Genomic DNA, 19,294 nt, shown 5'->3' with positions numbered 1-19,294 from the left:
TCAATCACATAGACAAAGAAACTCAGGAAACATGGACAAATCAATGGCGACAAAATGAAAAAAGGCCTAAATTCATTCTCTGACCACTGCTGTAGAATTGACTAAATATCTTTTTCTACAAAACATTTACCAAAAAGTTGAAGATTATTTTTTCCAAATATAGTAACTGCAATGTATCTGTGTTCTATAAACAGAAAATATAATATAATGTATAATATATAAAAATATATTTATTATATAAAATATAATATATACCCTTTCAGTTCATTTTTACTTCTATTTAATTTTACCTTTATATTTTCAATTAAAAATTTTGACATTTTGTCATATTTAACAATGTGAGATGTTACCTAAGTAAATATTGTAAATATTTTTAAAACTTAGGTCTATCTATATTTACTGCATATATCTATGTGCAAGAGGGAGGAAAAGGGTCCCAAAGAGGCACAGAACAGATACTCTAGAACTGTGCTGTCTAGCATGGTAACCCCTAGCTAATTAGTTAAATAACGTTACATAAAATTAAAATTTTTGTTCTTTGGTCATACCAGCCACATTTTCAGTACTCAAAAGCCACATGTGACTAGTGGCTACTATACTAGACAGAGTGGAATACAAATATTTTCATCACTGCAGAAAGTTCTATTGGTTGCGCTGTTCTGGAAGTTGATAATCTACTTATAAAACAATCTACTCAAAAAGCCTAACTTAATTCACAATATTAAGTTGTTTCTAGATGTCGTTACATTGCTAAATTATTTTTTTATGATTAGTCACAAGTCACCTCAATTAAAAACAATGCTTATTAATGTGTAAGTTCTGGAAAGATATACTTTGTCAAAATTTAATATAGTACTAAAAAGTTAAAATGAGGTTTTTCTGAGTTCTGCCATATTATGTTAATTTGATATATTAAAATGCATTTCCAACTCTTTCTACTAACATTGTATTTTACAATAACATAAGTTAATCAGGTTTTAAACAATATAACATAGTAATATGCTGACAGCATTGCTAATAAAGCCAGTGCTACTTATAAAACAAATTACTTTCTTCCCTAGACTAAATTCAATTATAAGAGTTATTCCCTGTGGCTTATAATAATTAAATATTTTAACATTTTAATTAAATATTATAGCAATTTTAGGAGAGTCTTTTGAGTGCATGAAAATAGATGCACTACGACATTCTTCCAAATGCTATCAAAATATGTTGAGGTTCTAGAACAACTATGCTCTGAATTAATATTAATAAAAGTTATAATGACTTAATTATACTCCTCAATAATGTGACAAGATCATATAGTAATTTCAGTTTCAATTATCATTTTAAAGGTTAATTCACTAATTTATTTCCTTTCAAAAGTGAACACATCAAGTGCACCCAGGGTATAAATAGGTACACTGTTTCTAATATACCAATAAACAAACTTTAAGAGGGAAAAAAGAACTTTCATTTCCTCTCAAAATTACATACCATGGCATTTCAAGAAGAAATCCACAATCTAGAAAAAGATTGATAAACTTTTTCAATCGAAGGCCAGACAGTAAATATTTTAGGCTTTAGAGGCTATAAGATGTCTGTTGCAACCAGTCAATTCTGCTGCCATAAGGTGAAAACAACTATACACAGTACACCAACCAATGGGCATGGCTGTATTCCAATAAAATTTTAATTAGAAAAATGGGTAGTGGGCCTGGGCCACAGTCTGCCAATCCCCGTAACAGATCATATTTAAAGCCTTAAAACAAAGCACTTACACCTAATAGTAACAGTTCAGATAGTCAAGATCTTTTAGAAATAGAAACAGCCTAGAGTTGATCTATTCACTGTGGCATCTCTGCTGGGTCTACCATGTGTAAACCAGGGTGTGAAAAACAAAACCCCAAAAGTCTTGGCTCAGGTTCCAAGGATTTAAAATATAGATGGGCAGGGAGCACTATGGATAAGAATGCAACTATAAAAAACACCCAAGATAATCTACTCAATCCAGTCTTTATTATTTTTGTCATTAGGGTTCTATGATACTTTGAACAGTGAAGTATATACTAAGTTATAAAATTATGAGTCCCCTGGACTAAGAGGGGGCTAATATGTACTGGATTACTGAATCCCTGATACCCTGGAGAGAGTATGACATGTAGTATATGCTGAATACATTTTGTTGAATTAATGAAAAAAAAATGACAGATTCTTCTATATCCAATTAAAACAATGTAACAACATGTATGGTGATCATTACAATTTCTACCACAAAAGAATGTTTTAGTGCATTAAGTAGATGGAGTAGGCAATTCATTAAGGAACAAATTTCCTATTGTATTTTAAGCCACCATTTGATTTATAGGCAACCACTCAGAAATTCATGTAAAGTGCAGTGGTTCAGAGACTTCCTCCTTTTCCCACATCCAATTTAAGCAGTCCATTTAATTCACTGCAATGAGTAGCATTTATGAAGCACCCCAGAACTAAGTTTTAAGTTATTTTAAAATTTTAGAATAGCTACATTAAAAAATGAATATTCAATACTAAGTTATTTCAATTCATAAAGCCTATATTGTCTTAAACATTTTTATAACCAATATTATTTCCTAATAGAAGAAAAAAATATTAACTTACTGTTTGGCTCTCAGGGAACTCCATTTTCAGCAATTTGTGAGCACATTCTTCAAAATCTAAACTGTAGAGATAAAATGGTCACAATAAGTTAAAAACTTGCAGCATTGTTAGTTAAACCATAGCACTCTTTTATAAACAAGGATCTTGCTTTAATAATTGTTTAAAATAACTTTTTTATTGTAACTTCACAGTACTGTATCATGTATATAGAAAAGAAATAGCTCTTAATTCTACAAAGAATGAAGTACTGAGATGTACTACAACATGGATGAACTCTGATTTATGTGAAGTGAAAAAGTCAGATATAAAAGACCACATATAGTTTGATTTCATTTATATAAGCTGTCCAGAATGGGCAAATATATAGAAAGAAAGTAGACAAATTTTTATGACATTGTTAAATATTTCCACTTATCTCTGACCCAAGTCAGTAAGAGGTAAAAGATGCCCCAGAGCCCAGCATGACATCTAGTGCTTAATCATCACATTTAAAAGTTATCATGATTCATACCCAACCACAGTGCTTCTACATTTTCAAAAACTAAGTATAAAAATAGTAAACAACCAAAATCACTTACAAGGAAAAATAATTTGCTTTTATACATTCATGTAAGCTTCATTAAAAATATTTCCAATATACTTAAGAAAATTATCAAATTTAATGTGAGCTCAATACAGGAATAATACTAATATATTTGTACTTTTTGTAGAATGTTCAAACCTTCATTTTTTTGATAAAAGCAGTATAAAATAATCAGCCACTGAAATAGAATGATTATGAATTTAGTTTTATAGTTCATCTGATTCCTCAGCTTCTGATACTTACTGAGTTTCATAAGCACAATAGAGTAATAACTCAGAATGGTACAATGTAGTAGAATTTAAAAAAACAAACTAAAATGAAGAAAGAAATATATCAGAAAGAGCTTTTGCAACAGGTAATATTAAACAATATCTGGCAGTAAGATTAAAATATTAAACTGTAGTTGATAAACTTCAACAATATAGCAATATTACCAAAAAGTATTTTGAAAGATGTTGACATTTTCTTTTCTAGTTTTAATTTTTTTTTCAAACAGAATTAGTATGCAGGAAAAAAACCCTGCAATTTCTGAAAAATAAGTCAATCAATTAATAAAAATATTTTATAACTTTCGGTTTATCTATTAAGTACCAGTGAGAAAGTCAGCTGTATGATAGTCTATTTTCCTTGTTCTTATTTTAAAAGTATTTGGTAATTTCCTATACCAAGATTCTTTTGAAGTTGTACTAAATGTAAATATTAAATGAATTAAATTTGCTTGTTGTTCAGCTATCTTAGGTTGCTAAATCAAATGAATTTCAGGTTTAACACAAATAAACAGTGACTGAGGGAAGGGTAAAGAAAAATGATTTTACATGATGCTAGTTTCCCAGCTGTGTTTACACGTGGTTTTGTTGATGTTTCCAATCTAAGAAACTTTGGTGGGAAAACGATAAACCCACCTCCCTCTGATGCTACAGCTTCAATAATGCAAAATCAGAGTGGAATATCATTTGAAAGCAAGAATAAACAGGAATGTTTACTTTTTAATAACAAAACCAACTGTATAATTTTGTTTTGTGTAAATGAGAGAGGGTCATTTAGGAGCCAGGATAGTAAGAAGATAAGAGTACAGGTGAGATCAGTCAAGTCTAAAAGGAAAGAAATTAAAAAAATAAAATCACCACACAGTTGTCAGTCCTTTTGTTTGCAAGATTTCCAAAAGCAAACTCTATAAAATGCCCTCACTGCCATCTGACTTGATGATTATATTCCATTCTTGATTTATATTATATTTGGTACAGATTGGTATACTGTAAACGTAAGACTTTTGAAAAACACAAAAAACTGGAAAACAGACACAAAAAAATCTGTAATCCAATCTCCTCTCAAGACTACCACTGTTGATATGTTAATGTATCACTTTTAGAATCTGTCTACCTATTTAAACAGTAAAGATAATACTACTGGTACAGTACTATAGTGTCTATACAGTTTTTGCCCCATTTCACATTAAGTCAGACCACTTGCCCACATCAGTAACAAGACCCACATTAGCCTAACTTTCAATGGTGGCATAAACTGGACATTTGATGATTGGTATTGGACAAGATGGTCTTTTTTTCTTTGTACTGAACAATTCTATATATAATTCTGTCAATTTCTATTTCTTTAAGAAATATAATGAAAAAGAATGGTCAAATGGCATGGACATTAAGTCCCTGATTCATGGTACTAAAAGGCTTACCATAAAGAGTGTATCAATTTAAATTTAAAAAGAGCGTATCAATTTAAATTTAAAAAGAGTGTATCAATGATGTTTACCTGTATCTTAGTAAAATCATTAATACTGAGTACTGCTGCTTTGAAAAAAAAATTAAAGTACATCACTTCAGCTGTTTTAATGACCAATAATAGCACTTATTAGTCTAGAGTGATATTTGTTCACTAACTTTATGATTCAGGATCCCATTACATGACTCCCTCAACCATGTCCTTTAAACATCTGTCCTTGTGGTTCTTTCTAAAATATGTATGAGATTTTAAGTATAGTTAACTTTGTCATATATAAATTATTTTTACTAGACATTCAGGGGCTCAGAACTCTTAACAAATACCAACACATAAAACAGTACTGCTGTTACTAGCGTTGGTACCACTTTATAATCGTGATTGTCACCTGTCTAATGCTTTCATTTTTCAAATCTTTTGTGTGGTTCAAGGATTATCAAGGTCTGGTAAACTAAAAAAACAGTTTCCTTTAAATAGTTATCCAAACAGCTCCACTCTAACTCTTCAAAGTTAATGTTAACAGCAATATTAAAACAGTGAATCTGCTGTTCTCAATAGATTACTGTTAAATTTCTAAAAAAGGATAAATGAAAGGTCAAACTAGGAATTTTTACCTATAACAAAAACTTCTCATTTTTCACTTTGTTTGTATGAAAAAATAGTTAATAGATTTTTCTTTCATGTGAAAGGCAAAGAAATAGGTAAGGATAAACCAAAAATATTTCTAGCCAATGTTTTGTTTTTTAACATTTCCCTTTCTGAAGATGAATCTAAGCCAAAAAGTTTTCAGACAGAATAAAAACAGGATGACTCCTACGTATGAATCATTTTTGCTATTACATCATACTAAATGGAAATATACAAAACCTAGTAAGAAAACAAAACTGAGAAAACATTCCTCCTCCGGTGCAAAATGTAAACACTGTGCCCATTAAATCAATAGGCTGATTCGCATAAAAAACAACAGATGTACTAAGCATTTAATATTTCATTTATTTCTCTTCCAAACCAAACTCACAGCCTTCAAAGGGAATAGGATATTCACATGAGATCACAGTAGTTCTTACTTAACATTACTTTAAAGGGTCCTCAAAACCTTCCCAATTCCTATTTCCATTTATGTTCATTTCCATTTGCACACACAAAAAAATCAGTGTCCAAAAGTTATCATAAAAGTACTTCTTTGCTTAGAATCAGAATTAGAAACCAAATTAAAAAAATATTATATTTCCACTACAATTATATACTGTGCCAGCTCTATAACAGAGAGTTGTCTTCAGGTTTTTATTAGTGATATTTAACTATAAGGAATGACACAGTTAAAAAAAAAAAACAACATTTAATTATGTAACACAATTAGACCTTCCAAATAAAGATAATTTTCTCCTGAAGCAAAGAACCAACAGCAGGGATCTATGAAGTTGGGCAGGTAGTTTGAGAATCCCTGAAATGGTATCTAGTTTACTGTCATCAGATTCTAAAAATCCCATCTTCTTGTCAATCCCCTATCAAAAATAAGGATCAACTAAGCTACAGTATCTTACCTTGACTGAATAGCCAGATAAATTGTACGACGAAATGAGACTAGGTTAATTTCTGTTTTGTCATGAATGGTCACTTTTTGTCCTGAAAGAAATTAAACATAACAAAATTATGAGACTGCAAAAATAAATGTGAAGGACTGAAGATATATCTCTAGATTATAATTTTTCATAAATATTTAGAATCTATGAGTTTAACGATAATGCTCTTTTCTACAGTGTAAAATAGTATTTGCAGAGCTCAAAGTAACCATTTCCAGTCTTCTGCCATATCTTAGAGTATTTTAATAACTTTTGTCAGTTCAAAGAAGTCCAGAATCAAGCCAGAAATATTTTTGTTTCTGTGTTGCCTGCTCATTTAGACATTATAAAAGGCAGCACTCATGCTGTTGTTTGGTAAAATATTATTTCTAGAATTATAAACAGTATCTTGATAATTTGGAAAAACTGTAAATTATGGATAGAAAATCAGTTTCAGAGAACACTGGGTCATCATGGCAGACTAGACGGGTCCAATATGAATATGTGTATTTGTCAAAATTTTCTCTTATCTAATGCATGACAACTTCCCCTATAAATATTTAGTAGTTCTTATTTGAACAGTATTTTCACATAAAACAAAGAAATTCTAAAGCTAAATATAGTACATAGTTAGGAAATGTTTTAAGTAAGAAAGACACTGGAAAAAAATTGAATTTATTTTTATAAAATATGTTGTAGAAGAATAATTACACCTTAGGACAGAACTAAAATATATTATGCCCTAATAGGGAAAGATATACTCTTAATATTTTCAATATGCAATATAAGTAAATAATGACCAGTCTTACGTATGTTTTGACGTTTTAACTAAGACTTAAATAAAATAATGTTCTGAGCTTATTTTTCTGTGAAATAAAGTAATCAAAGCTGAACAAGAACATCATGCCTGCTTTGTGCAAACACAGCTTTTGGCCTCCCCACTTTATTCTGCCAAAACGAATAGCAAATACCTAGCCACATTCATCTGTCACATTCATGTCGGGTTGCAGAAATCACATGCACTCAACACGAATGCATCTATTTCATGGTTTATACTCAAAGGCATATAATGTCAAATTGAAATTATGCCGATATTAAAAAACGATTTCATTCTTTAATACTTTTAGAGCATGGTTATTCAACCTTAGCAATACTGGTATTTTGGGCCAGATAATACTCTGTTGTGGTGGGGGCAGTCTTGTGACTTGTAGGATGTTTAACAGCATCCCCAGCCTTCACCCACTAGATGCCAGTAGCAGTAGCAGCCCCCAGCCCTCCACAGATTGGGAACCACTATTTTAGAGGATTACATTAGAATTAATTTAATTTCAGAGTATTTTACAGTATTACTTGAATGAGCTATACGTTCACCTTCTTCATCTTCTTCTCCCTCTTCGTCCTCTTCTTCCTCTTCCTCTTCACTACTTCCAGCATCTTGGTCTGTGTTCGAGTCACTATCTCCCTCATCAAGAATTTCTATCAGAACAAAGTATGGGAAAATATTAATGAGCAAGTGATACACATGAATCTCATTCTGAGAAGATAATTCTCAGTTCGCCAAAATCCATAGTGGCTACAGTTTATCACCAACGAAGTGAGCACAGGGGTCTCATGTTATTGCCTAGGTGGTGAGAGAGCCATACATATCATTCTTCTGCCAAGTAGAAAATGGTCATAAAATAAGGAAGGGATGAGAAGAACAACAACGAAAAAGTAGATGAAGGTTTTCCAAAAGAGCAAGAGCACCAGAAAAACAAATTATGAATGGAAACTAGTATACTGGAATCAAAATATTATTAGTACAGCATCAGAAAGGATACAGTCTATTATACAAAGCTAAGGGTAGATATAGAAAATAAGAATTTAGGCTATGAAAGACAAAGAAGGGAGAAAAAATAATTGCATAATTTAGTGTTTACTTTAAATAAACAGTAATGAGATTTTTATTCTAATGTATACCTATTGAATAGAACATTACAATTAATCTCAAGACTTTCCACATGTAAACAGAAACAGAAGTTTAAAAGCCTTTTAAAAAATTGGTAAGATGAACACTTCACTGGAAAATCACTTCTTAAAATACAACTTACATCTAGAACTGGATGACAACAGCAATGTAAATAAGAGACTACATAAAGCTAGTCATCATATTAATAGTTAACAAGTGAAAAAAAACTAAAGTTATATTTCGCCCAATGGTGTGTGCTCTGTTGATCTGATAAAAGATTTTACAAACCTGGCTAACATTCCACTTTTGCATTTCTTCTAAAATCAGAGTTTTTAAGATAAAGTTTTAGGGGGGCGCCTGGGTGGCTTAGTCGTTAAGTGTCTGCCTTCGGCTCAGGTCCTGGGATCAAGCCCTGCATTAGGCTCCCTGCTCAGCAGGAAGCTTGCTTCTCCCTCTCCCACTCCCCATTTGTGTTCCCTCTCTCGCTGCGTCTCTCTTTGTCAGATAAAATAAAATCTTAAAAAAAAAAAGATAAAGTTTTAGGGTGAACTTACTTTTAGGGAAATTCTAATTTCTTATATTTAACTGAGCACTATAAATCAGGAGCCACATATAATATTTAATGCTAGCAGAAAACTTCATACTGTGAAAAATAAATTTTTATTAAAACAAAGAGTTGTCATTCAGCCCTTAGCTGACAAACAAATCCCAAGAATATCTCTAACAAATGTGACTTCAAGAAATAATCTAAAGTGTCTAGTTTCCTATTATATAATGTAGTTTAGACAGACTTTTAAGAGAGGAAACTATTTAGTATTCAATAGTAGGAAGACAGGCACTCCTGCTGTCTTCCCAAATGCTGTAAGACCTAAAACACAAGTGCACCTGGGTCACTCTAAGGTGCTAATTACTAAAGCTGTGCCCACTTCCTGCTGTGGCCATTTTTTAATGCCAGTTCTAGAAGAACATTTTATGAAAGAATGAAGGTCAAATGAATTGTCTGGTCGTTTACATCATCCTCTCCCTATCTCTCCACTTGAGAATCTACTTACTGAAATCACTTAGGAAATGACAACGGGATTTCATTAACTGAATGAAGCAGCGGTTTCAAGGTATGATCTGTAAGTCCCTTGGGGATTAGTGAGACCTGTCAGGTGGTCTCTGAGGTCACAACTATTTTCATAACAATATCCAGACATTATCTGCCTTTTCTCTGTGCTACCATCTACAAGCATCCAAAAGCAATGGGAGTTGAAGCTGTTGCAATCTGAGCACAAATCAAGCATCAAACTGAACAGCCATCACTGTGCTCTTTACTGCCATGTTCTTGGAGGCAGACAAAGAGCCAGCTTGACCTGAGGATGCCCTTGAGGAAGAAGTAGAAAACTGCTAATTTCACTCAATCTCAGCCCTGAAGTATAAGCATATATAATCATCTGAGTAGCAAAACATGAATTCATACATAGCCCTTCTGTTAAAGACAGATGCACAATGGTGATGGTTATCTCAAAGAAAAGCACTTGTGTGACTCTTTGACTTGCAAGGTCAATTAGTGATGTTTTCCATTTTTACTTGAAAGAATGGCTGGCAAACTATAGTTGTTAGGCATCTGGCGGACATTTTCTCAAATATAAACAAAGTGAGACGGTCCCTTCAAGGAAAATAATTAACAGTATTTATTACCATGATAAAATAGGGAGTTCTCAAGAGAAAATTAGAACTTTGGAGAACTTGGATCCATTCCTGTGAGGTTGACAGCTTCCCAATGTTTAGACTTTTCTGATGAGGTAGGTGGCAATACTAATAAATGTGATTTCTTGATATTGTGTTAATGTGTTAATTTTGATAATGTTAACATGTTAACACTTAGAAGATATGCATAACTGAGTGAACTGATATTTTCTAAATGACCAATGGAATATGTTGCAAAATCCTGCATGGGTAAAAGATCCATTCAAAGTGATAGGCCAATGGATTTTGATGTAATAGAGTATGAAAATTCAAGAATATTGTTTCAGGTTTCACACTGCAATTAATCTTTAAGAAAAAATTAGCTTTTAAATACTGGCATAGTATTAAGGAAGAATATACACACTATCTAAAAAGGTTATTAAAATTCTTCTCTCTTTTGCAAATACATATTATCCATGAGGCTAAATTTCCTTCATATACTTCGATGAAAACAACCTATTGCAAGAGACTGAAATCACAAACAATATGAAAATCCATCTATTAAGTCAGACATTAAATTGTATCAAGTATATAAAACATGCCATTTTTCTTAAATTTCTTTGTTTCCATAAAGTAATTTTCATAAAAGTATATAATGTATAACACTGTGTATTACTGTTAATTTGAAATGATTTGATAAATATTTTTAATATTCTCAGTTTTAATTGCTAATGAAGTAAATGTCAATAGATGTAACCCACACAATCAAAAGCTCTTTGGAGTCCTAAATAATTTTCAAGAGTATAAAGGGAACTTAAGTTCAGAGAGTTTAAGTGCTATAATAAAGAAAAGTACTACTTTCCTAGCATTGCTCAACCACTGTTGGCCTAAAGAAATGGATGTGGAGTTTCCAAGTTAAAAGAAAAAAAAAAATCATACTAGGTATGATAAAAATTCCATAAAACCATTCAGAATCTTTGAGTGATACTGTAGAAAAAGAAGTTCATAAAAAGGCAAAATAGGTCTGAGAAATTCCCCATGTCTAGAAACTAAATTGTAATTGCAGTGAAATGTCCCTAGGAAATTGGCACCTAAGGAGAGCAATCTCTTTATTGTAGCACATTTTTAGAATAATGTATAGAAATGGAAAGCTGCTTACGCCTTACTTTCTACTTCCTTCTACTTCCAAGCCTGGCTAAAGCACAGAATGGAGGAAGTGACAGAGCTCTAGGCCTCCTGCTGTCTTCCTGAGAGCTTTCAGAACAGTAAGTACTTCTCACATAAAATCACAACTCAAGGGAAATGAACTTATAAAATTATAATTATAATTATATAGTTATCCCTAAAAATTAACTTTAGAAATGATACAAATGTCAAAAAAAAAAAGCATCGCCTAAATACTTGCTCTACGATAATACAAAGCACTGTATTTTATTTATTCTTAAACAAACAAGTAACATCTACATCAAACAAGTAATTTGTGCCAGGTCATTTAGCTAGTGACGGCACAGGCAAAATACAAACCAAAGTCTGTCCAAAGTTAGTGCTTATAGTATATTGATGATGTACAAATGATAATAATAATCAATTTATTAATGTATTGAGCACTGATAGCCTATCTGGAATTGTCATTGATTTTATCAGGATATCAACCTGCTCTGAAGAAATAATAAAATACCGTACTTTATAATAAAAGTATAGCATCTAGTTGAATATTACATTGGACATCAATTTAAACACCAATTCTTAAGTGGTAGTGAAGTTAAAATAAGGGCCACTAGTAATATAGGAACATTTCTTTTTTTTTTTAAAGATTTATTTATTTTAGAGAGAGAAAGAGAGAAAGAGAGAGAGCGAGCACGTGCGCATGTGCAGACAGAGGGGCAGAAGGAGAGGGAAAGAATCTCAAGCAGATTCCCTGCTGAGCCTACCACAAGGCTCAATCTCAGGACCTTGAGATGATCACCTGAGCCGAAACCGAGTTGGATGCTCACCCGACTGAGCCACCCAGGCGACCCTATATAGACATTTCTTAAGAGGAATGAGACTTAAGGGCTGTATAATTTAAATAGAAGGAAAGACAACAGGGACAATGAGGTAAACAATTTAGAATGAAGTAATACCACAAACAAGCACCAGACAGAAAATAATGCATGGGAAAACAGTGAAGAGAATGGCTTCATAATAGCAGAGATTTCATTAGGTCAGTGATCTAAACCTTTCTATTAGTATTATATAACTACATGAATTGCTTCTACTTATCAAAAATAGATTATAAAATTGTACATACCTTTCTTAATAGTTTTGTACTTCTCTTCATTCTCCATAAAATTAGGATCCATCTTGAAAACATCTTAAAAACATAAATTAAAAATTGTTTATTTTCTATATTTACATTTGTTGGTGCCCCACTTCCCAACTCACCCTGTACCCGGCCCACCCCACCCCAACTCAGACTCACTAAGAACATCTTCTTGATTATAGTCATCCTCCAGAGGGAGCATATGGGTGAACTGATCATCTTCTTCCACTAAGTCAAGTCCTTCTAGGATAACAGGGTGGTCCTTGAATCCATCCTTCCGTACAGCAAACATCACTTCAATCATATACTGAACCCTTTTGTCAATTTCAGACTCATGGAGAATGTTTCGGAGGCGCTCAAATATAGCTAAAGTTAAAATGAAAGAAAAAAGCAATAAAATAAGCAAAAGATATTATAATACTCAAACAAAAGTTCAATATCAAGCCAAGGGCTTATAGTTACCATTGATTCCTCTTGGTGACACTTGTGTTAATTTGAGGCCACATTCCTTGAGAAAACCAATAGCTACTTCAACACTATCATCTGTTGGTCTTTCCAGGAGCAAAGTGAGCATCTCTAGGCATAAAACTTCATGTGCCTTAAACAGATTGAGGACATATGGAATTGAGAAAATGCTTTTACATATATTAACCTACTACTGATAGTAATTTAAAAAATTAGCAAATCTGGTTTTTGCAGCAATAACATTATACATATGATGAGCAAAGTTTTAGCATACAGAAATACTCCAAATATGGGATAAAATTTTTCTTTCACTCTCATTATGTCTGTTAAAAATTTCCAGGTGATTGCTCCAAAAATCTAAATTGATTACATTAAATACAACTATTTATTTCCAGAAGAAATAATTCTATACATTACATAAAATATCTACAGGAAATGCCATAATTAGCTTCAAAATAGAAGTTAAAAATTAAACTACACTTTTTCTAATGCCCTTCTTCACACCCATAACTATATCCATTTTCTAGTTCATTCTATCAGCAATTCTGTTATACAGCAAATAGTTCTTAAATTACATCAATAATTTTATCAGAAAATATCTTAACTGCTTCTGGAACTGAAGGACAGTTTGGGAACACTTCCCTCTTTTTTCTTTACTAAATAAAGTTATTGACACTCGCCATGTTCAAAAATTAATACTTAAAAACAATGCCAGGTAGGGTGTGAATAAAAGTATTGAGTAGCTTGCTGTGAAAAGGAAATGTACTAGGAAGCATTTTCAAGACACCGTATGTATGCCTTCCTAAGGTCAGACACTTCTTTGAGATGGGGAAGGAAACAGTCTTAAGTCTTAACTCAGGAAAACATCCTTTCCTTTGAGCACAACATCAAAAATACATACTGCTTTTATTTTGTGGGATGGTGGGGAGGTCTAACAATTTTAGATCAGTGATAAGAAAATATTGCCCTGGAGGAGCAAGATGGTGGAGGAGTAGGAGACATAAATTTCGTCTGGTCCCAGGAATTCAGCTACATAGGTATCAAGCCATTCTGAACACCTATGAACTCAACAGGAGATCGAAGAAAAGAATAGCAGCAACTCTCTGAACAGAAAAGCGACCACTTTCTGGAAGGTAGGAGGTGCAGAGAAGTGAATCAGAGGCGATATACAGGAAGACAGACCACGGGGGAAGGGAGCCTCCATCAGCCCCTATCGGCAAGTGATAGAGCAGCAGAGCACAAAATCGGAACTTCTAGAAGACTGCTCCGTTGAGGGACGTCGCTCCAGTGGCTAAGCGGGAGGTGGAACCCTCACTTGGACAGTGTGGTCTCAGGACCCATGGAGTCACAAAAAGACCGGGGGTACCTGAGTGCAGCAGAGCTCCCAGGTATTGAGCCGGGAAGCCGGCTGCAAAGATGGAACCAAGGAGTGGGCTCTCAGCTCAGGGTTGCCATAAACCGTGATCCATGGCACAGTAGGGTCACTGCTCTTCCAGCAGGGACCCAACAAGCGGCAAATCTGGGGAGACTCCCCTTCCTCCCCTGGGAAAAGTGGTGTGGGAATGCACCGCAGGAATCTGCTGGGTTTGGAGACTCCAAACGGTGTTGGGTGCCAGAGACAGTGGCCGGGTGAGCACAGAGTGCCACCAGAGACCGGGGAGATGGGAGTGATTGACTGATTTTCTCTGGGGGCTCACTGAGGTGTGGGGACCTCAGTTCTCAGCTCCTCTGGGCCGGAGACTGGGAGGCCACCATTTTCACTCTCGTCCTCCAATGCTGTACTGAAAGCTTGCAGGGAACAAAAGCTATTGAGAGCAAATCCGAGCAGATTACTTAGCCCGGCCCGGCAAGGGTGGGACAATTCCACCCCTGACAAAGACATCTGAGAATCACTGCAACAGCACCTGCCCCCAAAAGATCAGCAAGAACAGCCAGCCAAGACCGAGTTTACCGATCACAATGAGAACAGCAGAACTTCAGCACTAAGGAAATACTACACATAGAATTGATGGCTTTTTTCCCCATGATTCTTTAGTCTTTCAAAGCTAAATTTTTAATTTTCTTTTTTTTCTTTCTCTATTCTTTTTGAATTTTTCTTTTTCCTTTTTCAACCAACAACTTCTCAATTCCTTTTTTTTTTTTTTTTTAATTTTTCGTTTTTAGAGTCATGTTCTATCCCTTCATTGTAGCTAACCTTATTTTTGGTATATATATAAGTTGTTCTCTCTTTAAAATTTTGGAATACAGTTTCTTTTGACAGACCAAAATATACCCTAAATCTCTAGTGTATGGCTTTGTTCTAGTCTCCTGCCTGATCACATTCTCTCCCTTTTATTTTTTTTTAATTTCTCTTCTTTCTTTTTCCAAACATCTTATCAATTCCTTTTATAAAATCTTTTATAATTTTCATCTTTATAGTCATATTCCATCCATTCATCGTATTTACCCTTATTTTTGTACATATATAAGTTTTTCTTTCTTTAAAATTTTGGGAGGCACTTTCTTCTAACAGATCAAAATACGCCCAAAATCTAGTGTGTGGCACTGATCTATTCACTAGCCTGATGATATTTGACCACATTCTTTTTTTTTTTTTCTTTTTCCTTTCTTTCCCTTTCTTTTTCCCCGGTTTCAGGTCCCTTCTGATTTGGTTAGTGTGTATTTTTTGGGGGTCGTTACCCTGTTAGCATTTTGTTCTCTCATTCATCTGTTCTCTGGACAAACGACAAGATGGAAAAACTCACCTCAAGAAAAAAGAACAAGAGGCAGTACTGACTGCCAGGGACCTATTCAATACGGACATTAGTAAGATATCAGAACTAGACTTCAGAATAACGATTATAAAGATACTAGCTGGGCCTGAAAAAAGCATGGACGATAATAGAGAAACACTTTCTGGAGAAATAAAAGACCTAAAATCTAACCAAGTCGAAATCAAAAAGACTATTAATGAGGTGCAATCAAAAATGGAGGCTCTAACTGCTAGGATAAATGAGGCAGAAGAGAGAATTAGTGATATAGAAGACCAATTCATGGAGAATAAAGAAGCTGAGAAAAAGAGAGATAAACAACTACTGGATCACAAGGGCAGAATTTGAGAGATAAGTGATACGATAAGATGAAACAATATTAGAATTGGGATCCCAGAAGAAGAACGAAGGGGGGGGGCAGAAGGTATACTGGAGCAAATTATGGTGGAGAACTTCCCTGATTTGGGGAAGGAAACAGGCATCAAAATCCAGGAGGCACTAGGGTGCCTGGGTGGCTCAGTTAAGCGTCTGCCTTCGGCTCAGCTCATGATCCCAGGGTACTGGGATCGAGCTCCACATGAGGCTCCCTGCTCCGCGGGAGTCCTGCTTCTCCCTCTCCCATTCCCCATGCTTGTACTCCCTCTCTCACCGTTTCTCTCTCTGTCAAATACAAAAGAAAAAAAATAAATAAATCCAGGAGGCACAGAGAACCCCCCTCAAAACCAATAAAAATAGGTCAACACCCCGACATCTAATAGTAAACCTTACAAGTTTCAGAGGCAAAGAGAAAATCCTGAAAGCAGCTCGGGACAAGAGGTCTGTAACCTACAATGACAGAAACATTAAATTGACAGCAAACCTATCCACAGAGACCTGGCAGGCCAGAAAGGACTGGCATGCTATATTTAGAGCACTAAATGAGAAAAATATGGAGCCAAGAATACTATATCCAGCTAGGCTGTCATTGAAAATAGAAGGAGAGATCAAAAGCTTCCAGGACAACAAAAACTAAAAGAATTTGCAAACACCAAACCAGCCCGACAAGAAATAATGAAAGGAGTCCTCTAAGCAAAGAGAGAGCCTAAAAGTAATGTAGACAAGAAAGGAACACAGACAATATACAGTCACAGTCACCTTACAGGCAATACAATGGTACTAAATTCATATCTTTCAATAGTTACCCTGAATGTAAATGGGCTAAATGCCCCAATCAAAAACACAGGGTATCAGATTGGATAAAAAAACAAGGACCATCTATATGCTGCCTGCCTGAGACTCATTTTAGACCCAAAGACACCTCCAGATTGAAAGTGAGGGGCTGGAAAACCATGTACCATGTTAATGGACATCAAAAGAAAGCTGGGGTGGCAATCCTTATATCAGACAAATTAGATTTTAAACCAAACACTATAATAAGAGACGAGGAAGGACACTATATCCTACTTAAAGGGTCTATCCAACAAGAAATCTAACAACTGTAAATATATATGCCCCTAACATGGGAACAGTCAATTATATAAGCCAATTAGTAACAGAAGCAAAGAAACAATCGACAACAATACAATAAAAGCAGGGGACTTTAACACCCCCCCTTCACTGAAATGGACAGATCATCTAAGCAAAAGATCAACAGGAAATAAAGGCTTTAAATGACATACTGAACCAGATGGACTTCACAGATATATTCAGAACATTCCAACCCAAAGCAACAGAATACACATTCTTCTCTAGTGCCCATGGAACATTCTCCAGAATAGATCACAACCTACATCACAAATCAGGTCTTAACCGGTACCAAAAGACTGGGATCATTCCCTGCATATTTTCAGACCACAGTGCTTTGAAACTAGAACTCAGTCACAAGAGGAAAGTCCGAAAGAACTCAAATACATGGAGGCTAAAGAGCATCCTACTAAAGAATGAATGGGTCAGCCAGGAAATTAAAGAAGAATTAAAAAAAAAATTCATGGAAACCAATGAAAACGAAAACACAACTGTTCAAAATCTTTGGGATGCAGCCAAGGCAGTCCTAAGAGGAAAGTATATAGCAATACAAGCCTTTCTCAAGAGATAAGAAAGGTCTCAAATATACAACCTAACCATACACCTAAAGGAGCTGGAGAAAAAAACAGCAAATAAAGCCTAAACCCAGCAGGAAAAGAGAAAGAATAAAGATACGAGCAGAAATCAATGAAATAGAAACCAAAAGGACAGTAGAACAGATCAACAAAACTAGGAGCTGGTTCTCTGAAAGAATTAGTAAGATTGACAAACCCGTGGCCAAACTTAATCAAAAAGAAAAGAGAAATGACCCAATTAAATAAAATCATGAATTACAGAGGAGAGATCACAACCAACATCAAAGAAATACAAACAATTATAAGAACATATTATGAGCAACTATATGACAGCAAATTAGATAATCTGGAAGAAATGGATGCATTCCTAGAGATGTATCAACTACCAAAACTGATGCAGGAAGAAATGGAAAACCTGAAGAGACCCATAACCACTAAGGAAATTGAAGCAGTAATCAAAAATCTCCCAACAGGGGCTCCTGGGTGGCTCAGTCATTAGGCGTCTGCCTTCGGCTCAGGTCATGATCCCAGGGTCCTGGGATCGAGCCCCACATCGGGCTCCCTTCTCCGTGGGAAGCCTGTTTCTCCGTCTCCCACTCCCCCTCCTTGTGTTCCCTCTTTTGCTGTGTCTCTCTCTGTCAAACAAATAAAATCTTTAAAAACAAAACAAAACAAAACACAAAAATCTCCCAACAAACAAGAGCCCAGGGCCAGATGGCTTCCCAGGGGAATTCTACCAAACATTTAAAGAAGAATTAATACCTATTCTTCTGAAACTGTTCCAAAAACTAGAAATGGAAGGAAAACTTCCAAACTCATTTTACAACGCCAGCATTACCTTGATCCCAAAACCAATAGGCCCCATCAAAAAGAAGAATTACAGACCAATATCCCTGATGAACATGGATGCAAAAATTCTCACCAAAATACTAGCCAACAGGATCCAGAAGTAATTAAAAGGATTATTCACCACGACAAAGTGGGATTTATTCCTGGGCTGCAAGACTGGTTCAACATGCGGAAATCAATCAATGTGATACAATACTTTAATAAAGAAAGAACAGGAACCATATGATCCTCTCAATGGATGGAGAAACAGCATTTGATGAAGTACAGCATCCTTTCTTGATGAAAACTCTTCAGAGTATAGGGATAGAGGGCACATGCCTCAATATCATAAAAGCCATCTATGAAAAACCCACAGCGATTACCATTCTCAATGGGGAAAAACAGAGTGCTTTCCCCCTAAGGTCAGAAACACGGCAGGGATGTCCACTATCACCACAGCTATTCAACACAGTAGTAGAAGTCCTAGCGACAGCAATCAGACAACAAAAAGAAATAAAAGGCATCCAAATTGGCAAAGAAGAAGTCAAACTCTTACTCTTTGCAGATGATATGATATTTTACGTGGAAAACCCAAAAGCCTCCACCCCAAAAGTGCTAGAACTCATATAGGAATTCAGTAAAGTGGAAGGATATAAAATCAATGCACAGAAATCAGTGGCATTTATATACAAAAACAAGACAGAAGAAAGAGAAATTAAGGAGTTGATCCCATTTACAATTGCACCCAAAACCATAA

At 34.7% G+C, this 19,294-nt stretch overlaps 1 protein-coding gene across 2 annotated transcripts in view; it reads right to left on the bottom strand.

Annotated features, from left to right (window-relative positions):
• The window catches only part of CWC22 (CWC22 spliceosome associated protein), a 64,875-nt gene that overhangs the window by 10,582 nt on the left and 34,999 nt on the right, over positions 1 to 19,294 (bottom strand). For both annotated transcript variants that reach the window (XM_028125308.2, XM_028125314.2), the window contains 6 exons: positions 12,879 to 13,014; positions 12,576 to 12,782; positions 12,405 to 12,467; positions 7,867 to 7,971; positions 6,478 to 6,559; positions 2,620 to 2,680 (listed from right to left, as the gene is read on the bottom strand). In XM_028125308.2, the coding sequence (XP_027981109.1) occupies positions 2,620 to 2,680; positions 6,478 to 6,559; positions 7,867 to 7,971; positions 12,405 to 12,467; positions 12,576 to 12,782; positions 12,879 to 13,014 (654 nt within the window). The remainder of the gene's footprint in view (positions 1 to 2,619; positions 2,681 to 6,477; positions 6,560 to 7,866; positions 7,972 to 12,404; positions 12,468 to 12,575; positions 12,783 to 12,878; positions 13,015 to 19,294) is intronic.

This window comes from Eumetopias jubatus, unplaced genomic scaffold (genome assembly GCF_037043125.1).
Source record: "Eumetopias jubatus isolate StellerSeaLion01/CBP00866 unplaced genomic scaffold, mEumJub1_p1.0 scaffold_3, whole genome shotgun sequence".
NCBI lineage: Eukaryota > Metazoa > Chordata > Mammalia > Carnivora > Otariidae > Eumetopias > Eumetopias jubatus.
This window is presented reverse-complemented; position numbering and strand designations above follow the sequence as displayed.